At 42.1% G+C, this 27,077-nt stretch overlaps 1 protein-coding gene across 2 annotated transcripts in view; it reads right to left on the bottom strand.

Annotated features, from left to right (window-relative positions):
- The window catches only part of RPS6KA2 (ribosomal protein S6 kinase A2), a 476,226-nt gene extending 449,838 nt beyond the window's left edge, over nt 1-26,388 (bottom strand). The window contains exons 1-3 of one of the 2 annotated variants that reach the window (XM_073337900.1): nt 26,333-26,388; nt 25,828-25,912; nt 20,082-20,126 (exon numbers count right to left, since the gene is read on the bottom strand). In XM_073337900.1, the coding sequence (XP_073194001.1) occupies nt 20,082-20,126; nt 25,828-25,890 (108 nt within the window). In that variant the 5' untranslated portion in view covers nt 25,891-25,912; nt 26,333-26,388. Of the gene's footprint in view, nt 1-20,081; nt 20,127-25,827; nt 26,076-26,332 lie in introns of those variants that run through there. The other variant, XM_073337901.2, reaches the window with a different exon arrangement.
- Nucleotides 26,389-27,077: the final 689 nt, after the last annotated feature.

Raw genomic sequence — 27,077 nt, forward strand, 5'->3', positions numbered from 1 at the left:
GCAGCGCCAGCCCATCTCAACTAATTTTCTCTCTTTTCCCCCAAAAGAACAGGTATTACCATCTTTAATACCTGCTAAACGGCAGTCAACCAGGGGATTTTCTCCTATAAAAAGTCTCTACGGGAAAAGGGAATAAGGGACATAGCTAAAATGAAAGCCTAACTTCATATTTTGCACTTCAAATGCTTTGACCCTTTTTTACCCTTCTTTTCTATACCTTTAAGAAAAGGTTAAAAAGATTTTTAATGGTGGTTGATGCCATGGGACTAAGTAGGCAGAGGTCACTGTAGTTAAAACCCCAAATCACGTGTAACTGTTTTGTGTTGCACAGTGACAGGGTTATGTTAACAGTTTTGCTTCTGTGATTTAGTCTGTCAAAATTACCAGTCGCTCTTCTAGCCATTCGTACAGAGCTATTTCTGCATTAGTCTAGGAGCATCAGGGAAGAAGCGAAGTTGGGGGAACTTACAGGCTGGATGAATGAGGTCTCTAATGGTCCTTTCCTCTCCCAAGGGCCAATTATGATCTCATACCAATGTACACTGGTATAGTTCCATTGGCTTCAACCAGTTACATTTGATTTTGCGCCAGCGTAAGTGAAATGAGAATGAGGCCTCCCTTGCTTGAGGACAGGCTCTCAAGTTAACCTGTTGAAGCCTGCTGTAGACATTTGCTCTGCACATTCCCACCCTGGAAAATGCACATCTCCAGTGGTTACTCAGCCCCTCACATAAATATATAAATGCATACCATGTCTTTTTCCAAGCCACATTATCTCAGGGCTAGAACCATGTATGATTTCTCCTTGCCTGGCTTAAGACATAGGGTGTTTTTAAGTGCAGGACCAATGGCTAGTGATGATAGTTATTGGGCAATAGGCCACCTATCTTAACATTTAGTTCAAAAGGAAAAGTAACATGAACTTAGCCAATAAAAAGAGAGATTCACTTGTTATATTAGTACATTAGTAGTAGTAATATTAGCATAACACCTAGAAGCTCTAGTCATGGACCAGAACTGTATGTACTAGGCACTGTATGAATGCAGAACAAAAAGACAGATTGTAGGCTCTTTGCAGCAGGAACCAGGTTTTAGACAAGAGACAAAGTTTTGAGGAGGAATTTGAAGGTAGATATTGAGATAGCATTGTGATTGTTTACGGGGAACTTCTCCCAGCATGTGAGAAAGCACAGAGGTGCTTGTTTGAAAATTTAGCGAGTAGGCAATGGAGGCTGGCATCACCATCACTTGGGTTTTAAGCACAATAGATAGAAAGAAGACTTGCGTTTTTTAAATTGATATTCAGTAATATCTGATCCAGTATAATTGTCAGAGATTAATGCTCTTGTTTTCAATTTGGAGCACTAGTTTAGAAAATGTATAACAATGCACCTTTAAGGAACAGTGTGTTACAATGTAAAATATCAAGAGAGAGTTATGTTATGAATGTTATAATAAACCAGTCGGAGAACACTTCAATCTCTCTGGTCACGCAATCACAGACATGAAGGTCGCTATCTTAAAACAAAAAAACTTCAAATCCAGACTCCAGCGAGAAACTGCTGAATTGGAATTCATTTGCAAATTGGATACTATTAATTTAGGCTTAAATAGAGACTGGGAGTGGCTAAGTCATTATGCAAGGTAGCCTGTGTCCTCTTGTTTTTTCCTACCCCGCCCCCCAGATGTTCTGGTTTAACTTGGATTTAAACTTGGAGAGTGGTCAGTTTGGATGAGCTATTACCAGCAGGAGAGTGAGTTTGTGTGTGTATGGGGGTGGGGGGGATGTGAGAAAACCTGGATTTGTGCAGGAAATAGCCCAACTTGATTGTCATGCACATTGTGTAAAGAGTTGTCACTTTGGATGGGCTATCACCAGCAGGAGAGTGAATTTGTGTGGGGGGGTGGAGGGTGAGAAAACCTGGATTTGTGCTGGAAATGGCCCACCTGATGATCACTTTAGATAAGCTATTACCAGCAGGACAGTGGGGTGGGAGGAGGTATTGTTTCATATTCTCTGTGTGTATATAAAGTCTGCTGCAGTTTCCACGGTATGCATCCGATGAAGTGAGCTGTAGCTCACGAAAGCTTATGCTCAAATAAATTGGTTATTCTCTAAGGTGCCACAAGTACTCCTTTTCTTTTTCTGATGTTTTTTGTTTGTGTCAGTCAGTTCAGATCAAACCAGAACTGATTTATTTATTTATTTTTACATTTTCAGCAAATTGAAAAATATATCAGAAAAATTTCATTTTGGATCAACCTACATAGAATGTTTCATTACAATTTTGGGCATTTTTGACTTTTGTTCCAATAAAAGCAGAGGAAAGGAAGGGCTTGGTTCACTAAAGGAGGAAGAGGAAGTACCACCTCCCCCCTTATACCCAAGAGCTTAGAGCTTTGGGTGCAGGGCTGGGATGCAAGAGGTGCACATTCAAATCCCCACCCTAGGGCATGGACATGTTACCTTGTGTTAGCTGTGCAATTTAAATGCCATTGTTGCTGTGATTTGCAAAATAAACACCCCGTTTTGGGTGAGAAAGGGATCTTTGGCATCTCTGTTTCACAAATGCTCCTGAACATCACAGAATGTCACTGAACCTGAAATATCTTTACTTGCATTCACTTTCAGATTACAGGGAACTACATCTCTCATTTCTGAAAGCTCACTCTATCACAAACTTCATCCGGTAACCAAGGTGAGGAAAATAAGATCAGAAATACAGCCACAGCATGGAAAGAAATGCAGGTGTTGTGTCATTCTTTTACTGTGATACGTGCCTCCAAGCCGAACATCTTTTTAATTAGATTTTGTTTAACTGAAGCCAGGGATACAGTTTCTGCGAAGACATCTATGATGGCACTTGTTTTATTCAAACACAGACAAATCTTAGTAGGGCACCAAATATGGTACGGGACACTCTCTCCACTGCCCCTTCTTTTCTCCGTCACTTCCTGGTCAGACATCAACCTCCACCTGTTTTGCTTCACTTACTCCTCCCTCGTGGGGAAAGGATTCATGCAGAGTGCTGTTTGGTGTTGACCCCCAACGAATGAAGAGGATCCATAACAACACTATATCTAATGGGACAGTGGGAAGCAGGAGGCCTGGGATCAATTTGCTACACTGCCACTGAACTAAAAACAGACGCAGGCTCTCAGCATAATGATGGAACATCTAAGGAAGGGTTAGATATCACAATCATGTAGCCATCAAGTGATGGTATTGAAGTATTTTATTCAGCAGAGAAGTAACCATCGCACACTAATCTGATAGTAGTGCTGAGTTTTGGCTGACCAGTTGCCTTTTCTTGTACCAGTGTCACCTCTTTTTAGAGTTTCTATATTGTATTTCCTTCTTAACAGGGCTGGCCGGAAAACAAGAATACTGTTTTGTGAAAAGTTGAGGTTTTGATATTTGAGTCCATTCTGATGCGGAATGAAACCAAGATCTTTTTGAATGTTTTTCTGCCAAAAACAGAGAGCAAGAGGGAACAGCCAATAGCCCGATGGTTAGGGCACTTACCTGGGAGGTGGGAGACCCAGGTTAAAATCCCTACTCTGCCTTATTTGGGTCAAGGATTTTAACCCAGGTCTTTCACCTCCTAAGCAAGTGCCCTAACCAGCAGATGATAGAATATTTTGTGGTGGGTCTTGTTCTATGGTTTGGATCAGAAATTACATCCTTGACCTGAGAAAACATCCTGATAAAAGTTTTGGTGAATCCAATAGAAGTGTCTTAAGAGGGGTGCTCCAGATTTGGAGAAGGGACTTGAATGTAAAAATCACTTAAAACATCACAGTCATGTATGTGATTAGATATCAGGTCAACATTTTTACATGTGCACACTGCTCATCTTTCTGTTATACTGCATGCTTTCTATTATAACATGCACTACAAAATGTTTTGGAATTACAAACACAACACATCTGAACACATTTTCTATACATTAGCCAACATTTTCTAACTTAGGTGCTAAAAACCAGGCTCCTACAAAGTGGTTTTGATTCTGAGAGGTATGGAGCACCTTGGGGTTCCTGATGCCCTCAAATGGGCGTGGTGGTTGCTCAGTACACCGGAAGATCAGGTCATTGATTTAGGTGCCTAAATATAGATTTCAGTGTCTAATCCCTCATGTTTCAAACTTTGGAAAATTAGACATAATGCTAAACATTACTGAAAATATACGAAGCAAACCTTGTTCCACATTGTGCATATTATATCTTCCTCCAAGAATCTGTAACAAAGAAAGTTGCCAGACAAGGCTGAAGGAACCTAGTAATCAGTCTTCGAATTACTCATTTCACATAAACAGACCAGTTAAAAAAGGGAAGAAAACAGTTTCAGAATGGAGACAAAAATAATGAGCAAAGATCATCTAAATTGCCCAGGTTGCACAAGTCTAAATGAAGTTAGAATTTGGTTATTAATAAGCAGCATTTTTATTGTCCTTTTCTAATTAGCAGAGAAAAATATTTGTTCAATTGGAATTAAACTTGTAAATCTGTCCAAAAAACAACCTCATTAGATCATCTTAGTGTAAAAAAAAAAAAAAAAACAAAAGAACACACCATAAAAAAGGACAGGAAATTCTAAGTTAAGACTGAAGTTGAAAAGGACACCAAAAATTTTTAATGCCTGAGAATTCATAGTTAAGTTTCCACAGACAGCATTAGCTTCAACCCTGCACTAATGCCCATCTTCAGCTGTGCACCAACAAATCCTTTATAGCCAGCCCAGCCCACACCCTCTTCCACATTTCCAATCTGGACCACAAATTTTCCATCTCCAATACTGTAAAGACAGATCTATAAACTCCGTGATTCCTCCCAAACTTATAAACTTCCCAGGAGTAGAAAGAACACCAAGACCAAAACTCCAGCAATTATGATGTCCACAGTGTTCCTTCCTATCCTCCCCAAGATAGGGTGTTTATGGAGTTCCATGAGGATGGGGCCACCAAGACCAGCTCTTAAGATTTGCTCCTGTGGAGTTTAGGAGTAACAAAGGAGCAGAGTTTCCACATTTGAAAATATTTGGGGTGGGATCCACAAAAGGATTTACATGTTGTGCTGAGCATCATGGCACTGACCTGGTCCTGGTGGCCCCATCCTCATGGAACTCCACAAACACCCTATCTTGGGGAGGATAGGAAGGAACACTGTGGATGTCATAATTGCTGGAGTCTTGGTCTTGGTGTTCTTTCTACTCCTGGGAAGTTTATAAGTTTATGCCTAGAAAAATCATAGGGAGAATACTATGATCTACAATGCCTCATTTAGGTGCCTGGGTTCCCGTACAATAACTGAGGAGAGATTGGTGCCCTTGATTGCAATCCACAATGCCCGCACTCTAGGCAGGGAGCCATCTAAGTTAGCCAGTGACAAACTGAGGAGTGTGTCCCAAGCGCCTCCCACCCCGCAAGTTCAGCACCTAAGTCCCAGCTGTAGGGAGGCTCCTGGCTCTGCTTGTGATTCACACAGCAGAAGAAGATAGGCATTTGCCACCTGAGTTGTGTGTGCAGCCCAAAACAAAATAGCTGGGGGCAGGAGGCCCTCCATTCTAACCTTTAGGCTAGAGTACTCACCTGGGAAGTGGGAGACCCCTGGTTCAAGTCCCCAGTCCTCCTGAGAGGGGAATACCCTAACTATCAGGCTATAGAGTCACTTTTTCACTGGCCCAGTTAATATTTAATGACTGAATTCAAGTGGAACAACTTCAGTAGGACAGTTTGAGGGAGTCTTACATCAGAATATCCCATAGCTCAGCCATTAGAGCACTCACCTGAGAGGTGGCGGAGACCTGTTCCAATCCCTTCTCTCCTTCAGGAGAAGTGGGGACCTGGAACTAGGGAGCTCTCACATCCTGGCTGAGTACCCTAACCACCTGGCTAAAGGTTAAAAGAGAGGCTGTCCACCCCACCTCCAGCTGTTTTGTCTTTTGTGTTTGTGGGGCCCCATCCAGTAGGCATGCTTAGCAGTCACCTGCTGGACAGGCTTCCACACATGACTTAGGTGGCAGCACGCCTGCCTCTCTTTCCCAGTTTGTGAGTTGCTCGGTGGCTTAGGCAGGAGACAATCACGCCTAGAGTGAGGCTGCTGTCTGAGTGCCCAGAGGCAAAAAGCTGAGGCACCGAGCGAGCGAAGGCATGTACAAGGTTCAGGGGCAGCCTGGCAGGAGGTTTGTGGATCACAGCAGTGCCTGGGAATGGGACTAAGTATTGTTGTGGCTCCCACCCTAGATCTATAACTGCTCCTTTCTAGTTTACTCCTTTATTTCTGTTCATGTACATTTTAATTGTTTTTTTCTATTAATGTGTTAATCCTTAACATTCTTTCTCAAGAGGGTGAAATCAAAACTATCGAGAAGGTAAGTTCTGCTTTGTACAGCACCTAGCACAATGCAATGCTGGTCTGGGACTTGGGATCCTAGATGCTACTAAGATAAAAATAATACTTGCACCACCATCATCTTGGAGCTTATATCAGATCCCTGTCCCTACAACTGAGGAGCTATCCCATGCTCGCTGCACTGATGGGAGTAACTACTCTTGCCAGGTCAGGTCATGTGAACGCCTTGCCAAACTTGGGAGTACACTCACCCCTGCCCCTGAGATTTACTAGGTTGAAGGGCACTGCTAAGTTTACTTTCATTTGCAGTCATAGGCCTACATCTTTCTATATGGCAAAGACACCTATACAGAGATATGCAAAGCAGGACAGGGGACTTATCCATACACCTTACATATTTTGTGTTGCTAAACCTCTTTATGGTTTTGGAAATCTCCATGCTAGACTCCTGAGCAAAGGCTTTCTGAACTAGGATTTCTTTACTACTGGTAAGACCCATCCATATTTTAAGGTGAATGGTAGAGTCCTCCCAAAAGGTGGTATTCTCTGTGAGTAGAGTGCCAGGGATTTTCTACTCTCTAGCCTTCCTGGAAGGGCAATGATCAGAGGTCCAGGTAGAAGCCCTGATTGCCATTAGGGCTTCTGCAGACTTCTTGTGTGAATGTTATGAATTCTCGTAACAAGAGTCTCATAGTTCTGGCTCCCTCTGTCAGCTGGTTCTCATGGTGGAAGGAGGTGATCCACTGCAAATAAGGTAATCCTCCACAGGAAAGGTGCTGCATTCAGGAACAGAATGGAGGCAGTCTGGGTTAGCCATCAATTTACTACTCAAAGTTTGCAGCCCAAAGGTAAGATCTCTTCACCACCTTCACAGCAGTGAGATAGGTTTGTCGAAATTCTGTAAGTGAACCTGCTCACAAGAGAGGTTTTCTCTTCCCCCACCCCACTCTCCTGCTGGTAATAGCTCATCTTAAGTGATCACTTTCCTTACAATGTGTATTTTTTCATGATCTGTGTGTATATAAATCTCCTCACTGTATTTTCCACTTTATGCATCCAATGAAGTGAGCTGTAGCTCACGAAAGCTTATGCTCAAATAAATTGGTTAGTCTCTAAGGTGCCACAAGTACTCCTTTTCTTTTCACGAGAGTGTAGTTCCTGTGACTGATGCTGGAGTTTTCCTTCTTCCAGCTTCTTCTGTCGCAGTGAGCAGTGGAATGGAAGAGATTGCTTCAGTTCCCCAGCAGTAGTCAGGGAGGGGTTGCAGTGTTTCATGCATTATTCTACACTTTTATTATTTGGTTAGCTAGAATTCTCTAAGTTTCAGAGTTAGGCAGGTTCCAAAAATTTGGGGGCAGGGAAGAAAAGTAAGGAGTGTGTCTCTATTTGAGCCTGGGGTAGGAAGTAGTCTGACTAGTTCTGTGAGAGTGAATAAAACTCTATATAGGAGTAAAAGAAAAATAAATAGGTTTTCCAACTCTTTGTTACAAGGAAAGAAAGACTGGCCTGCTCATGGCAAGACTAGCTTATAACCCTGGATCTGTAAAATTTTAGCTCTCTCCAGTTTTAAGATAGAAAAACAAAATACAACAATGCGGTAGAAGGTGCTGTACTCATCACAGAAATAATTATTCTTGACATTAGGGAGTGTCAAGTGACTCTTCTCTCCAGACAACATGATTAGTTCATAAACAACATACTCCCATGAGTTCTCAATGCCACTGTGAAAGGATGGGGTCTCACAGCGGACTATTTGCCCAGGGAGGAAAACTAAATAGAGCTATTAATTTACCACTAATCAAGCAGTCTAACTCTATTAAGCGTTTTGTACCTTCTGAAAAATTCTCAGGTCTTTTCTTGCTTATTCCTTTGATATTAGAGCAGTTGCTAATGAACAAATGCTACAGTCAAGACTGCAAAAATCTTTCAGGGGTGTTCTTTTTTAAAATAGCCCCCATCACCATGGTACAAATTGCCTCCTGGTTCATTAAATCTGACTATCAGAGGTCCCTCAGACTATCATGGACTAAACTCATGGAGTTTCCTGCTTGTTTAGCCCTCACTGACTGGGAGAGAATTTAGGGAATCATTTGTGTAGTTTCAGGTGTGGGGGTGTGGCTATGGAATGAGAAACCTCTTGCTTGCTGGCTTTCATGCCCTTTATCCCGGACTTTGCGTGATTTCACTGTCCTACAGGAGTAGGGTGACCAGATGTCCCATTTTTAAAGGGACAGTCCCATTTTTGGGGACTTTTTCTTATATAGGCACCTATTACCCCACCACCCCCGTCCTGTTTTTTCACAGTTGCTATCTGGTCACCCTACACAGGAGCAAAGCTCCCTGTGCAACTCATGGATGTAGAGGTGGTCACCCATTTAACTGTACCCTGATCTAATGAAGGCTTTGAAGGTCACATTCAAGATGCCTTTACTGACAGGTGGACGAAGTGTCAAGTGAAGAATCTGAGCAAAGGAGAAATGTCCCACAGCCTGGTTTCTTACCATCTCATCAAATGGTCTCATATAGACTTTGAGATAGGAGCAGTCAGGATGAATCCCTGTGGGACCCCATATGCAAAGGCTCTTGAGGAAGAGAATCAGGTACAGTTCACCACTCTGTGTCCTGAAGAGAAATAAGTTGAATGCTGCACTATTTACCGGGAGCAGGTCAGTAACATTTTGGGGTTGACTACATAAAAAGCTAGAGCAGTTAAGGAGCATGAACAGTGGATGTAGTATCTGTGAATTGCTATAAGAAAGCAGTCATTTAATGCAAATGTCTTTGTAATGTGCCCCATGTTAAAGACCAATAACCCAAAACTCAAGCCTGATACCACACCATATAGTCTAGGCAGCATAAGAGAACTCAAACACACCCAATTCCTGGCTTTATTTTAATTACATAATCTTAACATTGCATTAAATATTACTTTTTGGCTGTAATTACATCTCACTGAAATGTTGCATTTTATTCTGCTGTGATAGTACTTCACAGTCACTTCTCTCTGCCTCTCGGCCCTAGGTTATTCTTTGCCTTTAGCAGAAACAGTGTCAGGCTCAAGTGGATATAAACCCATCAAGCAAGCATGGCTGGTTATGAAAGAAGAATGGCCTGTAAATCATGTGACCTTTCCATACTTTTCTAACATGGCCTGTAAGTGCAAAGGCCATTTTCATGGTAAGACTGTTCTGCTTTACCCAATATTTGCTCATATTCCTATCTTGCCACAAAGCAGAGAAGATATGTTAGCTGCACTATATTCAGCACACAAACAGGGGGGCTACTTAAATCCCACATTTTTCAGAGGTTGGTCACAGCTTCAACAGCAAATTTCTTGGATGTCTAACACATCTGTGAAGTTTGCTATTTTTCCGTGACCACCCCAACACGAATGTGGGATTTCTCCACAGCGTTTATCAAACTGGGGGCCCCAACCCAAAAGGGGGGTTGCAAGCCTATTGTGGAAGAGAGGGTCACAGTATTGAGACCCTTACTTCTGCGCTGCTGCTGGCAGCAGCTCTGCCTTCAGAGGTGGGTGCCTGCCAGCAGCTGCTGCTCTCAACTCTGCTTTCAGAGCTGGGCAGCTGGAGCGTGGCAGCAGCTGGCCAGGCACCCAGCTCTGAAGGCAGTGCTGCTGCCAGCAGCAGCGCAGAAGTAAGGGTCTCAATACTGTGACCCTCTCTTCCACAATAGGCTTGCAACCCCCCTTTTTGGGTTGGGGCCCCCAGTTTGATAAACGCTACAGAAAAATCCCACATTTTTCATGGGTTGGTCATTGCAGCGCAGAAGTATGGGTGGCAATACCATACATGCCACACGCACTCCTCCAGTGCTGCTGGCCACAGCACTGCCTTCAGAATTGGGCGCCCAGCCAGCAGCCTATGCGCTCTGCTGGACAGCTGGAAACCAGATTTCACAGTCCATAATGCGATTTTCACAGCTGCAAATTTGGTAGACCCCTACACATATGCCACTAGTAGATACACAGCTCCATATCTGTAAAGTTACTGCCTTTGTCTGAAGGGATGCAGTACTTGGGAAGGGATTTTTTGTTATCACATCATGCTCTTGTTGAGCCTTAATGAATGAAAAATGAATATAATGTTGAAGAAAAAAAATCCCATAGAGCAGAATTTTTGCTTTTCTACATACAGTAACAGCCCCTCCTACTCATTTAAATATACATCAGATGTCCCTGGTTCAGCTAGTGAGGGAAGAAAGAAAACAACCAATATATATAAAAAACAGCAACGTCTCCTTTGAGGAGGGGTATATGATCAGGGCCCTTTGAACAGGATCTGAATGCACCAGGGAAGGGAGACTCCTTACACATCCCCCTATTTTCTTCCGCATCCACTCAGACCATTCACCCATGTAACAGCCAGCCACAATTTGCCCCTTAACCTGCTATGACTTTAGTACTGCTGACCATGATACAGAATGAAACTAGACTCCTTGAATGGCTAATGCAGATTTGCAGCTGACTGCACATGGACAAATCCCAGCACCCACATGTGCCCACCCCCGCCACGACTTCAAGTGGGTTCAACACAGGTGGAGGGGGGCTTCTGCAATTGACTGTGTATAGGACTGGGCCTCAGATACCAAGGGATCATGCTTATTTGTCAGGTGTGCATTGAATTGGACAGGGTAATTCAGGAGCCAGTATTAACTTGGTGCCCTGACCAACTCCACTTGTTTTTTCTTTTTAGTAAGTAAATGAAGAAATGGCTCTTTTAAAAAATATAATGAGAAATGTTTAAAGAAAAGAGACCCCTTTGGAACTTCCAAAAAGTCCATTTCAAAAGCCAATTAACATTGCTAAGTTACAAAACTCTTGTTACCTGCCAAAACTTTAAAAGCAAACAAACAAATAAATAAATAGCTAAGGACATTATAAATCTTACACTGCCTACATACACCATTCTTATCTAGTGGAAAGCACAAAGTAACACTGGCAGTACTATCAAGAAAAAAATTAGAGTAATTTCTTAGAAACACATGTATCAATACCAACCAATGATAAAAATTACATATGTGGACATGCATTTAAGGTCAATTTTAAATTTCATGTTTATTTTTCAAAGAGGTTATGTTTCTATTTTGAGATTCCTCATAACTGAGTAGACTAGGATTTGGGGTCAGAGGTAAACGTATTTTGTTGAATAAAAATGCATTACTTGATAAGAACGTGTTTTGTTCATTATTTCAGCAGAAGAGGATATATAATATCTTTATCTGTTCATTTCCAAGAGCTTGGATTTTGTAAACAATTTGATGGCTAAATGCACTGCTGTCACTTAGCAACCTCAACCAGTTATTAAAACAAAAGTTATGTTGTATTATACATCCTCTCTCTCCCTCCCCACATTGTACTGTAAATTTGATGATCAGCTACCTATTTGCTTTTTCTGGAAAGAACAAACTATTCTAGGATCAAAAGACGTTTTAAGGCACACAACCTTTTAAACATTCTTCTTATCTACTATCCTTCCTGCCGCAGGGTAAAACTACATGTTTCAGGTTTATTCCAACACACAAAATACAACAGATAAGTCAGTCTTCTGCGCAGCAAAAAGATCAATTCAGAGCAGTTAGTTTTGCATATATCCCACATATGTATTGGCATTGACCTTTGTTTCCCATACATGCATTTCTATCTCCTTAGCTAAGTAGTTAGGTTGCAGTCCACAAACGGACTTAGTCCTTGCAATGCTGAATGATATGTGCGAGTCACGTATTTATCCAGTGGAACAGTCATTGGGCAAGAGAGAAGGAGAATGACCGCAGTCCAATGGATAGGGCTCCTGCCTTGGAGGTGGGAGACTCTGGGGCCAATTCTGCTGCTCCAGTCACTCTCATTATTGATCCAGAGTGGAGCAGCTTCAACAGGCATGTCTGAGGGCACACCACATCAGAATACCCCATAGCTCAGTGGTTAGAGCAGCCTCCTGAGAGGGGAATTGAATGTGGGGTTCCCACTTCCCGGGTGAGTGCTCTAACCACTGGTTTAAAATGGATAAGGTGAGTGGCAGCAGCACTGCCATCTCCATCAGATGCCTGGCAGCAGTGGATGTGCTCAGAAGCAGGAACAGAGGTGGCTAGGGAGCTTTTACCCTGAAAACTTCTCCGCTGAGTGAAGTTTAGGTGACTACAGGGTTTGGTGGGACTTGGGAGTTTTGTGGTTTACAGTGGAGCCGAAACTGGGATTTAGGAGCCTAAACCCAAGAGTTAGGGACTTTTGAGGATCCCATCCTTAGGTCCAATATTAGAAGTCATCATTAAGATCATGATTAGGTAGCTCTTTAACCAGGCAGAGACCTCCCTGTCCCATTCCAATATGTCAAGTTAATAGAACCTTTCCTAACAAGGAAACCACACCAGCATAAATACCATTACTAAACTTTAAGGTAATGGCCTCATCTGACATTGTAATAAAAACAGCTCTTGGGACAGTAGGTTAGAAGATTACTAGCCTGACCTATATCAGTTGTCTGCCCAGCCACTGAATGATGAAGGATTGTAGGCAAGGCATTGTGCATACTGAAACTACACAAACTTCCTCATGGATAGATTTTACAAAAACTAGACAAGCCATTTACAACACAAACTTTGCTTCTCTACAAAAGAAAAAGTACATTAAACTGTCCAAACTGCTACATGCCACAAGGACCCTCAACAGTAGTCCCTTAACCCACCCAACAATATTGTTAATCTTTCCAGCTATACTCTTAGCCCAGCAGAAGAGTCTGTCCTGTCTCGGGGCCTCTCCTTTTGTCCGTCCAGCCCCACAAACAGGATTCCAGGTCACCACAGAACTGTATCATACTTTTGACATCTCTGACTCAAAGAATATTTCCAACACACCTCTGAACAACATACTAACCCACAGAATCCTTCCTACCAACACTACAAAAAGAAGGATTCTGCATGGACTCCTCCTGAAGGTCGAAACAGACTGGACTTCTACATAGATTGCTTCCATCGACATGCACGGGCTGAAATTGTGGAAAAGCAGCATCACTTGCCCCATAACATCAGCCATGCTGAACACAACGCCATCAACAGCCTCAGGAACAACTCTGACATCATAATCAAAAAGGCTGACAAAGGAGATGCTGTCATCATGAATAAGTTGGAATATGAACAAGAGGCTACTACGCAGCTCTCTAACTCCACATTCTACAGGCCGTTATCCTCTGATCCCACTGAGGATTATCAAAAGAAACTACACCATCTGCTCAAGAAACTCCCTGAAAAAGCACAGGAACAGATCTGTGCAGACACATGCCTAGAACCCCGATCAGGGGTATTCTATTTGCTACCCAAGATCCATAAATCTGGAAATCCTGGACACCTCATCATCTCAGGCATTGGAACCCTAACAGCAGGATTGTCTGGCTATGTGGACTCTCTCCTCAGGCCCTACGCTATCAGCACTCCCAGCTATCTTCAATACACCACTGACTTCCTGAGGAAACTACAATCCATCAGTGATCTTCCAGAAAACACCACCCTGGCCACTATGGATGTAGAAGCCCTCTACACCAACATTCCACACAAAGATGGACTACAAGCCGTCAAGAACACTATCCCCGATAATGTCACTGCTAACCTGGTGGCTGAACTTTGTGACTTTGTCCTCACCCACAACTATTTCACATTTGGGGACAATGTATACCTTCAGGTCAGCAGCACTGCTATGGGTACCTGCATGGCCCCACAGTATGCCAGCATTTTTATGGCTGACTTAGAACAACGCTTCCTTAGCCCTTGAGGAATTCCACCATGATTTCAACAATTTCCATCCCACCATCAATCTCAGCCTAGACCAATCCACACAAGCTGTCCATTTCCTGGACACTACTGTGCTAATAAGCGATGGTCACATAAACAGCACCCTATACCGGAAACCTACTGACTGCTATACTTATCTACATGCCTCCAGCTTCCATCCAGGACACATCACATGATCCATTGTCTACAGCCAAGCTCGAAGATACAACTGCATTTGCTCCAATCCCTCAGACAAAGACAAACACCGACAAGATCTCTATCAAGCATTCTTAAAACTACAATACCCACCTACTGAAGTGAAAAAACAGATTGACAGAGCCAGAAGAGTACCCAGAAGTCACCTAATACAGGACAGGCCCAACAAAGAAAATAACAGAACGCCACTAGCTGTCACCTTCAGCCCTCAACTAAAACCTCTCCAGCGCATCATCAAAGATTTACAACCTATCCTGAAAAATGATCCCTCACTCTCACAGATCTTGGGAGACAGACCAGTCCTCGATTACAGACAGCCCCCCAACCTGAAGCAAATGCTCTCCAGCAAGCACACACCACACAACAGAAACACTAACCCAGGAACCTATCCTTGCAACAAAGCCTGCTGCCAACTCTGTCCACATATTTATTCAAGTGACACCATCATAGGACCTAATCACATTAGCCACTCCATCAGGGGCTCGTTCACCTGCACATCTACCAATGTGATATATGCCATCATGTGCCAGCAATGCCCCGCTGCCATGTACGTTGGCCAAACCGGACAGTCTCTATGTAAAAGAATAAATGGACACAAATCTGACATAAGGAATCATAACATTCAAAAACCGAAGGAGAACACTTTAACCTCACTGGCCACTCAGTAAAAGATTTAAGGGTGGCAAATTTTGCAACAGAAAAGCTTCAAAAACAGACTCCAATGAGAAACTGCTGAGCTTGAATTAATATGCAAACTAGATACCATTAACTTGGGTTTGAATAGAGACTGGGAGTGACTGGGTCATTACACATATTGAATCTATTTCCCTATGTTAAGTATCCTCACACCTTCTTGTCAACTTCCTAAATGGGCCATCTTCATTATCACTACAAAAGTTTTTTTCTCCTGCAGATAATAGCTCATCTTAATTAATTAGCCTCTTACAGTTTGTATGGCAACTTCCACCTTCTCTGTATGTATGTGTATATTATTATATATGTCTTCTTATTATATGTTCCATTCTATGCATCCGATGAAGTGAGCTGTAGCCCATGAAAGCTTTTGCTCTAATAAATTTGTTAGTCTCTAAGGTGCCACAAGTACTCCTGTTCTTTTTTTGAAGCTACATTGAAATTGCTGTAGAGGTAAGTTCAGTGACATTATATTATTTACAAATAGGCTGGAAATGTGTTTTCCAGGTTTTCTATAGCTGGCAGTTGAATACCACCACAGTGTTATGGAAAGTTTGTGTTGTTGTCAACTGACTTTAGTGTTACATAAGCACAGACGTGCTTTGAACACATTGTCAGCATGATGACAGGAATACAAGAGCAAGAAGTCTTACGTTTTTACTCCTATGCGAGTGCTGTGTTTATCCTTTAATATTGGTACTCAGTCTAGTCTTCTTCATCTTCTGCATTTATATAAAAATAGATGTGGAATAACTATGGATAAGTGTATTTAGGGCACCTGTTTTGCCTTCCCTTGACAATTGTGTGTATGTTACAGTAGCTTCAGAGGGTACTGCTGGTGTCCTCTCTCCTGCCTGTTGGACTACTAGACACCAAAGAGCCTGGCTTATATGCCACTCTGTGCTCTCTCCAAACATTACCACAAGAATTCCATTTCTTCCTCAACTTTCATCTAGCTACTGATTTTACTGTTGGAGGAAATACATTTTTCAAAGCAACAGCAATATTTGAAAATTTCAGAACAGGGGGTGAGGGGTGGCTCTGAAATCCTAAATTTTTCAGTTGTGCCATGAGTTTTTCATTAAACAAATTGAGAGGTTTTATCTAATTCTATTTCTGGCTAGGTGGCAGCTTTGACAGAGAAATCATTTTTGTTGATAATACATTGAACTTCAACAGCAGGTTTCCAGTAGCAGATCTGAAAATACTGAAGTTAAGACTGGCAACACTCCTGGAAAAGGTATGAAGGAACAGAAGCGTAGAAAGTGTAAAAAAAAAAAAAATGCTGAATCCACCTAAAATGAAGCTATTTCTGAGGAACGCACCTACTGTTTTACAGTGTACACAGCATAACTTCTCAATAGCTTAGGAAGTGAAATAAAGAATACAGCCCCCCAACTGAAACTACAAGGAGAGCCTAGACAGATAGGAATTTGGTCAGAACACAGTCTAGGATTAACACCCTTCCTTAACACCACCATGGGATCTTTAACAACTGAGTTGTGAGGCCTTCCATTGGCCAAAACATCTATTTCTAAGTCACTAAATCATCAGTTTCATTAACACTTTTAGAACTTTCAGACAGAGGGAAATGCTCTTCTACAGATAAATAAATTTGCCTGGAGAGCAGTCCTACTTCTACAATCAAAACACCCCAGCCATCTGTGTTCAATTAGTCTCAGAAGCAGCATGGGTAACACCAATATTTCCTGCTGCTGGCTGGTCCTGGGAAAATCATTGTCTATTAATGTTCTCTTAGTCATTTTTGCCCTCTGGGACATTCAAGGAACTTGTCCCAGTGACAGCAAAATCAGACAGCACTAACTCAGATAATAGGCAATGTAATTTTTTTATTGTTTTTTCTATTTTATCTGATTTATGTGGACTGTGCATAGCAGTGGGGAAGGATGCTAATATAGCCCAAAGCATTTTGTTTAAACACATCCCTGCAGTGAATGCAATCTATTGTCTGCATTAAGTGCCTTCAGGCCACCCTTTAAAATATAGATGAAGGGTTTCCTGATAAAACTGGCTTTGGATTTGGGTGCAGCACTTCCATCAGCTAGAAGATTGCTACAGGATGTTAGGCAGACTTATTAGTCACTCAGCCAGTAGTCCATATATCCATGGTGATGGGAACCTAACATTCAAGAAACTGGTCCTTCTCTGTACTATTTATTAGGGAACCTACACTGGCATAGTTATACTTCTCAGGGATGTGAAAAATCCATCTCCCCCTCTCCCAAAGATATAGCTATGCAGACCTAACTTCCAATGTAGACAACACTAAGTCAATGGAAGCATTCTTCCATCAACCTAACTACCTCTTCTTCGGAGATGGATTACCTACACTGACAGGAGAACCCCTCCCGTCAGCACGGGGAGCGTCTACACTGAAGCGCTACAGCAGCACAGCTGTCCCACTGTAGTGGTTTTATAGGTAGACTTGCCTAAGTTAAACCTGGAAGGGTTCTTGGTGCTGTACAGACTCTGGCTTGGATAGTTTGCAGTCAGAGCTCAAATCTCATGGTGACCAGCAGGATATGAATGGGAAAGACATACAATTTGTTTGTGGGCCCCTGCAATAAAGGAGTGTTTGAGAAAACTTTAGGTGAGGAGAGAGGACCCTCTCCTACACGGTGTAATTGATGTTTCACCTCTAACTCTGCCTTCTTAGCCTCCTTATTCTTTGCGCACCCTTTATAAAAACCACTGAGGCAGGCTGTTTAGACAGGCATAGCCACACCCTGTTCTGGGTTACTCACTTTGCATCCCACTTGCTGGGGAAAGTACAGAAAACAGTACGATATGATACCACCATGTAAGCACTTTGTGGATACTTATAGATAGAAGGCAAAAGCACATAAAAAGGAGAGAAAACCCAAGACCAAGGTGCCAAGAAACAGTGAGAACTCCATATAATGCAACTGTGATGTGAGAATTTTCTGTAACAGTTTTATGCCGCCTATATATGCCTCAGTTTCCCTCTGTACTTTGCATTGCTATCCAGGGGTGCAAGAGGGTTAAATCTGCTCTGGGAGAAAAAGAAGACATAGTATTTTTCTTCTGCATAGTAAAGCTTCAAAGCTGTATTAAGTCATTGTTCAGCTGTAAACTTTTGAAAGAACCACCATAATGTTTTGTTCAGTGTTACGAACAACCTCCATTTCTGAGGCGTTTGTAACTCTTAGGTTCTACTGCACTTAAGAGAGGAGCCCAATCCTCATGCACCTCCTCATGTCTACAGGAGGGGGCTCCATCTGCATAAGTGCATCAGTACCCAGAAAGCGGAGAGGGTTGAAATTTAAAAAGAGTTGTGAAAAAAATTTAAATGTTGAAGTTGTTTCCACAAGGTTCACTATATTTTTTTTTTTAAAAAATCAAAATTTTGTTAACTGAAAGCCAAGAGCTGTAGTAACCCTTGTGATTAAAAAGTATCATAAAAAAAACTGGCAAAAAAAGTTAGAAGACTTGGAAAACCAGCCATTTTCCCCTGAAAGTCTGTGTTCACAAAATGACCATGTAAAACAGATATACCTTCTTAAAATATTTTCTACATGCTCTACTTATGAAGTTTGGCAACTTCCCTTCCCCACTATCCAAAATCTTGTGGGTCCCTGCAGATTCATAGTTTACCACCACATCAGCCTCAGTTGTCTCTTAAGGGGTTTCCAAGCCACAAGTCTTATGAGGTTCATTGGCCCCACTCCACCCCCAAGCCTCAGGAGCTTGCAGGACTCCCCTGGCTTTGGAAGAGTTTTTGATGCTCTTCCAAGCTCCTACCCCCATGCAAGAATTGAGAGGCTATGGCAGCTTCTCTAGCCCCCATCATATAGAAGTCTCATTGGGGCCTAACAAGTCTACTAAGTCTTGTGGGGTGACTTCTAAGGAGCCTTCTGGTTTTCAGGGGTAGGGGTTTCAATGAGCCTGAGGCTCATGAGGATGATATGGGGAGCCCAGCTGAGCAGGTTTTAATCCCAGTTTCTGACATGGCACTGAATACGGTTTGTCCTTGTCTACACTTACAGGTCAAACCACTATCAGAAGCCAGTATTTTTGTAGTGTAGACAAGACCGTAGCAGTGTTTATTTATCTTCACTGTTAAGCTAATGAGCATACAGTCTATTTGGGATGAAGAGTCAGTCTAATGGACGAATGAAGTAAACCCACAAGCTTGGTAGCATTTAGTATCAATTCATCAGTTGAGTCCAGTTCACTGTAACTTGTGCAAATGTATTGCTTAATGGCCCCTAAGAGTAACAGATCACTATTACATGCTCTCTTGTATAAAAATGTAAAGAGACAGTATGCCATAGCTACCCTCATCTTTTATTCTTTCATACTTCTTAACTTTGAATCCAGTTCTTTTCTTCTCTACTAGTCAATACACAGGTCTCCCTCGGTCTTTGTGTGTGTATTGTGTTATTTTTAATTTACACACACACACACATACATATACATACACACACACACCCCTCATAATCCAGTCTCCCATTTTTCTCTTTTTTGTTGAGTTTCTCCCCTATTCCTTCCATCCAACATCTCATATCTTTCTTCCTTCATTTTAAGCTACAAGACTGCCTCTTTCACAACACAGTTTTGCTGTCTCACTCTTAAAATAATAGAATCTTCATGCTTAGGACAGAATGGCCACTGATAGTTTTGCAAAAATTCTTGACATGTCAGGACTTACGGAAAGAAAAGTACTATTAGAGCAATTCGACCATTCCCTGGCCACGGCAGAATAGTTCCCTGCTTTATAGTCACCATTGTTTTCTCCAGGCCAGTTTTAAAAATGACAAGCAATGTGGCATCCATAGCTTTTCTTAAAAGGCTACCTCACAGTTTAATAGCCTCACTGCTAGGAAAGATCCTCAACATCCAACCCAAATAGTATATTTTCAGTTTTCAAAGTAGCATTTGAGTGAAAGTCAATTCTCACAGTATTTCCTGGAGGTGGTGGGAAATACTAGAATTTTTTTCATGAAGGTAGAAAATTGACAAGCATGAAAATATCCAGGAAATTATAACATGCACAGAATTACCTCACTTGTAAATTCTTCATCCAAGATGGCATCTTCCACTGCAGGCTGGTAATCAAAAGAAGAAAAGTCTCGTGAAGATGGATTATGAAAAGCCTCAGAAAAACACAATTCTGAGCCAGACTATTCTGTCACACTGGTGTAAATCTGAATCAAATTATGTCAAGGGAGTTGCTCCAGATCTACAATGGTTAAATTAACCTTCCCCCCACCCACTCCATAACTAAAAGACTTAACTTTTTAGAATCCAGTTATCTATTTTTTTTCTTTAAAAGATACAGTAATGCTATGACAAAACTACACTGAATCTATTGTGTATATACATTAAATAGTGTGTATTTTACTTACCTGTTATTGAACTAAGTAAGGAGTGAATATAGGTTGCATCAAGTTTGGGGAACATATGGAAAAAGACTATAACGGACAGAACTAAGGGTGCAATGTCGATTATACAAGATTATGGGTGAATAATCAAAAACAGACTCGTGCAACTAACTTGTCAAGATTGAATAAAAATGAAGCAAGATTATTCATGAACAGACCGTTCTGGAGATCTGGAAAGGTAGCAAACTTTCACAAGGGAGTAAAAGAGAACATATAAACACATAGGGCCACAGTTTTCAGAAGAGTTCAGTACTGCCACTTATTTGGTACCGATGTGGGATGGAGCTGTTGGGTTCTGAGGCCACTGGAAAAAAACCTGGCTTTTAAAGCAGACAGGGTAACTGAGGGCTTGATCCTCCAAGTCCTTACTCAGAAGAATATCCCCAAGGGAAGTCGTTCAAGTTTTTTAAAAAAAAAAACCTAATTGAAATCAATGGAGTTTTGCCTGAGCAGACTGCAAGATCAGATACACTAAAAACATGTTCTCATTTCAACATCTTTAAAAGGTTTAGGGCCAAATCCCATTTACTTTACTCACAGAAGTAGTTCCCTTGAAAGTCAATGGATAAAGAAAGTAGGATTCAGCCCTTAACCCTTCCTTGTTTACTCACTTTACACAATGCAGTACATGTCCTTAGTGAACCCCCCGCTGATATAAAATTGATTTAACGTAAGTGCTGTATTTAAATGTTTGCACTGAGTCACACTCAGATACTGGTAAATGCATTTTTAAAGGTTTTTTGGCATAAGAGGGAAGGTTTGCACATATAAAAGAAATAAGACATTTGTCTCCCTCCCTGGCAGATGGCATATTTACAAAACGTGAAAATCTTGTGGGGGAGAAATGTCAGACTAGCCCCCAAAATGACATTTTACCCTGCGTGGATTTGAACACCATTCCAATTCCTTAAAAGTATTCTAATCATAAGTTTTCAAACAGCAGACTTTAAAGTGTAGCCAAGATAAAAGTTAAATTTAATAATTTGTAAAAGAGGAATGTTCTTTGCATTCAAATCATTGTGGCGGCTGTTGTAATGTGGACACTTGTCCACTGGAGAGGGAACAGCTCAGATTCACAAAAGGTATTTAGGCTTCTAGTTTCCATTGAAAATCAATCATAAAGGCTGCTCAACAGCTATCAAACTCACCCGGGCTAGAATTAAACAGTCACACTTTAATATAAAGTGTTTTTTCTAAATAGTTTATAAAGGGTTAATAAATTATATAGGTTATAAGGATGTTACAGACATGAGTAGAATGTGTTATAGATGGTTATAAACAAAAATCAGTGGAAGGAATTAGACATAAGCCATGATTATGGATCAAGACAGAGACCTTTTGGATACTAACAATTTTAACCCTTGTTAAAACTATTCATAAAACAAAACCTTCATATAAAGAACAAACAAGTCTGTAACCCATTACCAAACTTATTTTTTTTAAGCTGGAAATTAAGTTCAACAATACTGATCTAGGGTCCTAATTTAAATAAGGAACAAAGTATATAGTCTTCTTATTTTTGGTTCATCACACGCACAAAAACATAGTCCCCATCATCAACCCAGTGGCAGGGACTGACAACTAGTAGTGCATGTATGTAATGGATGTGCATTTTAGCACTTCAGTACTTCACAACAGAGAATACTTTGCTTTGCTGGCAGTTCCGGAGGGGAGCTCGTGGGACACCTAACAGTTTTTTGGTTTGGGTTGAACCAGAACGGAAATTGTCAAATTGAAAAGTTGGAATGAGATTGTTGTGTGTATTTTAAGAAAAAGGAAAAGGAAAATAAGGGCTAGTTTCACAAGAATAGAGAAGGAGATCTCCTTACGCTCAATAGCCCAGTTGTTAGGATACTCATTTGGGTTGGGCCAGGCCAGGCGGAAGTCTCCACGCTGGATCATGGACAGGAACCCAGGGGTTCCACCTCCCAGGTGAGTGCCCTAATCAGTGGGCTATGGAGTCACTCTCCATCTCCCAGCCCCAAGGACTACTCAAATATTTTATAAAAATGTGGAAAAGCTCCAACAGGAGAGACCGAGACACCGCCCACTCCAGAGTGCCTCATGGTGAGGGCATGCTCCTGGGAGTGGGGAGACCTGGGTTCAAGTCTCTGCTCCAGAGTGGGGGGTTTGAACCTATGTCCCCCACACCTCAAGAGGGGGCCCTGCCCAACAGGCTGTTGAGTGTAAGGGGGGAAACCATCACAACTACCTGGTTTGTGAATGGTGTCTAAATACCGTTGTGAATCTAGTCCAAAAAGCTGAAGTGTTTTGTTTTGATAGTGTCCAATTGTTTGTTAGGACATTTCCAAAAATGTCTCCTGTTTTGACTTAAACAGTTCAGTGAAACGAACACATATTCACCAAATGTTCTGGTTGTCCCAAACCTGCATTTTTATTTTTATTTTTGGCTGGAAAAAAAAAAAAAGAGTCCAAAATTTTGCCCAGCTCTATCCTATGTTTGTAAGTGCCCTAGCACCATGGCACCTTAGTACAAAATACAGGTCTGAGTACATTTTAGAAGAAGTTGCTGTGCTAGAAGAATTGTTAGTGACCATCAGAGCAGGTCTTTGATGGAAAGACAACCACAGATCTGGTTAAAGCTGATGGGTGTGCTCAGCATGCTTCTTTGGGTCTGTCTACACAGTAACTAGACAACCATGGCTGGCCCATGCCAGCCGACTCAGGTGCACAGGGCGGTTTCGCTGCAGTGTAGACATCTAGGCTTGGGCTGAAGGACTCTGTGAGGTGGAAAGGTCCCAGAGCTCAGGCTCCTGCCCAAGCCAGAAAGTCTACTCATCAATGAGACAGCCCTGCAGCCTGAAGCAGAGTCAGTTGGCATAGGCCAGCCGTGGGTTTGTCTTTGCTGTGTAGACATACCCTGGGAAGCTAAATGGAAGGAACAATTAAATGCTCTTTAGCGTAGCGACAGCTGAGGCTACCACCAGACGCACAGGGTTGCGTGGCAAAGCTAACTCCGTGTGGGCTGAAGGGTTTTGTTGGGGCTGATTGGCTGCAGCTGTGTGAGAAAGGCAGAAAGCGAGAGAAACAGTGGCAAGCACGGTCCTTGGAGAAAGCAGAGAGAGAGAGATTGACTCTTTTGGACCCAGTACTCACTGGAAAGGCAGACTTGGATTTCTGAGCAAGGCAACTGCCTGCTGTTATTTGTGTTTACTGTGTTCAGAGTAGACAGGCCTGTGTGCGCATTGTTTGTAAATAAACAGCATTCTACCAAAGGAACACCCAACCTCTATCCCCAATTTCGCCTAACTGAAACGGCCCAGAAAGGCCCCAAATGTTGGCCAACTGTGTGGGCCAAAGGGGGCAAGAATGTTATACCCAGAGGTGCCATTTTTGATAGCACACTTAGATTTTCCTAAAACAGCAATTTTTCAGGGCTATTCTGGACTACACAAGGGATTCTCCCACAAATCAACTGAGAGAAAGTGACCTGCCACAAGAAAGGAGATGAAGTCTATGGCTCAAGACAGCATTTGATCATCTTCCCCCAGCCCCAGGCAAATACATTCCTCATGTAGGGTCTTTTCCACACCAAGTTATTTACTGTAATTCTATTTTTAATGCTTTTCCCTTATCTTTCACGTATTTCACTTCAAGTCATATCTGAAATCTTTGCAAATTCAGCGTCTCAGTTTGAGAAACAGGACTTGGTTTCTTGCAATCTTGTCATTTAAGTTACAGTTAAGAAATCTGTTACTTAACTAAGATTATGGTTAGAAAAAGCCACATGGTTTTAAAATTTAAACATAAGTCTACATTAAAAAAAAAGTCTTGCTCTCATTTAGTAATGTAACTAGTGGTATGGTCGTTAGTTTTTGTGGCTTGTGTTCATTTCCAACACAATCATTTATACTGCGGTAGAACCCCAGAGCCCCAGTCCTGGGCCAGCTCCCCATTGTATTCCGTGCTACAGAAAGTCCAGCACAAAGAGGGTTTTAAGCTCTTCAGGGCAGAGACTAAGGCTATGTCTACACTTAAGCCAGTACAGCTGCAGCAGCACCACTGCAATACTTCAGTGTAGTCTCTCACTGCAACGACAGCAGGGGTTCTTCAGTCGACCTAGTACTGTCTGCACTGGGGATTAGGTCAGCATAGCTATTTTTCCCCACACCCTTCAGCAACGTAGCTGGGTTGACTCTCTTTTTACTGTAGACCTGGCCCAAGTATAAGAGAAAAATCTAAAACTACACATATTGCAGACATAAAGGGCTCATGCAGTCAAGATGCTCTAATGATATTATATAGTTCTTAGAGAGTTTTATAATGGGTTACCAATTACCTTCTCTGGCAGGTACTTACAGCATGGTCCTGTGTATGAAAAATGATTTTTAGAGGTGATAAAGGCAGTGGGTATATTCTGATCTTACTCCTGATTTTGTACCATTGTAGGTAACTCCACTGAAGTCAATTAAATTGCACTGATGTAAAACCAATGTAAGGTAGCTCAGAATCAAGTGCAGGGAAAAAGAAATACAAAAAACATCTCTGCCCCTTCCTTTAAGCATTTTGTAGTGGAAGAAAATTAGTAGATATTGGAATACAAGGGAGACACGTTTATTTAGCAAGACTACATCTAGCAGTAAGAGGAACGGTTTAGCTAGGAAACAAGAGAACACAAATTCAATCAATCAATGTAGCTAATTACATTTGAGAAGCAACATTATTCTAGTCAAACATTTTAGACTAATTCCACCTATTTACACTTTTTAAAAAGTCAATGAAATTCAATCTATATGTAAACTATATAGTGAAACTGTACATCAGGCAGTCTCCAGTCTTGGGAGTGCCCCAGAATATCTTCAAGAGATCCCCTTCACTAAAAGAGCACCTCTGTAAAGCAACCTGTATTGATCAGTACTTTGTTTTGCTCAAAGTAGGTGCCTAAGCAAGCATCCAACACGGTCACTAGGCAGTTTGAAGTTTTTCCCATCACTTCAGAAATCAGCAGCCTTTGAGCTCAGGCATGACAAGTTTCCTGGTCATCTCCCTTTTTAAGAATCATTCCAAAAGAGGGATTAATACAACATTAGACTTATCTCATTCCACTAATACTTAACCCATTGTTAAATTAATTAAGCTACTCCCTCCCCTACCCAGGGAATACATCTTCCATCACCATCAACAAGTGGGTTTGCCTTACAACACAATACAAGTCACTAAAAAGAAAGACATCCTAAAGTTTTGCTAAACAGAGCAGTTGGGTCCCATGCTGAGAGAGAACTCCCCAAAGCACCCATATAAAGAAATAAATACGCATTTTATATAAATGACCTCTTCAAACTGGTCCATTTGCAATGGACTTGCGATGCCTGTGGAAATCATTAAGGGTTGGTTTGAGGCTCACCTCCGTGTCCATGGGTTCCACCTCTATCTTTTTCCATAGCTCCAGTAAGTGGGCAATTGGCATGTTGGAGTTTTTCTTTCAAAGGCTGAGGGAGGAAGAAAATGTGTGAGTGAGTGGAAGAGGATGAGAGACACAGCCAGAACTGTGAGCAAGTGAGCAGTGCCCAACAGACACAGAGGACTTAGCAGAATGCAGCAATCTCTGAGGTTTGCTGGAGCCCCTGGCTCAGGTCTGTAGTATGGTTTCTTGTGTGACCACCACCAGTTCCCACTCCTCAGAGAGACAGACACACAGAGAAGCTGCTTATGCTGCTGCTTCACACTCAGGCTTTGAAAGAGGAGGTCGGGGGGGGGGAGAAGAGGAGGATGGAGGGAGGGATATAATTGCAGCTCTAGCTTTTGCAAAGTGACTTTGTCAGAGTAAATGCTTCTCTTGCAGCAGTAAATTGAACTACCTTTCTCCCCCCTCCCACCACCCACTTTTTAAAAAAAAAAAAAACAAGCACCTTAATTTGCTCTTTAAATGATGGGTGCAAGTTGAGTGCGAGGATGCTGCTGCGGCTGCTGCTATAGCAACTGCAGAGCAAGCAAGGGAGGGGAGGTGCGGCAGAGCCTCTCCTCCCGGTCTAGCTGGTGGCTCCGGCATCAACCACACCCGCAGGAGCTCCCAGTGGGGCACAATTTGTTCAGGCTGGAAGCCTCCCCAGGTGATAGCCAAATGTCGCGCTACATGATGGATTTGCAGCTGTCCTCAGCCAAGGGGAGTCAGCCGCCTCGGTGAAGTAAGGAAATACCAACAAAATATCAAAACACTGACTGATTGCCAAGAGAGCTGCTGTTCTGGGAAGAGAAAGGTGAACTCCCCTTGGCCCTCCTGCATCTCCTACTCTGCAGTGGTGTTTTGTTGTATATGCAGCCTATTCTTGTTTTTCTTTTTACACCAGTTAAAAAGCAATCTTAGGGCCGACTTCTGCCAGATTCTAAATGCACTTAGCTCCCTCTGACTGCAATACAGCGCCTGGCAGGTAAGAGCAATATAGGGAGAAAGCTAGGAGTGGTTTGATTCATTCTGAGCCAAAATACAATCCCAGATCTCAATGGGTAAGCCAGTGAGCAAACTCTTGCAGATCAAAACCTAGGTAAAGGCCACATAAAAACCCGAGTAAAGCCTTCAGGATTTTCCCCATACAGTATGGTAGCAATGGGTAGTATATGTATACATATAAGAACACAAGAGTTGCCATACTGGAT

The sequence above is a fragment of the Lepidochelys kempii genome, chromosome 3 (genome assembly GCF_965140285.1).
Source record: "Lepidochelys kempii isolate rLepKem1 chromosome 3, rLepKem1.hap1, whole genome shotgun sequence".
NCBI classification, from domain to species: Eukaryota; Metazoa; Chordata; order Testudines; family Cheloniidae; genus Lepidochelys; species Lepidochelys kempii.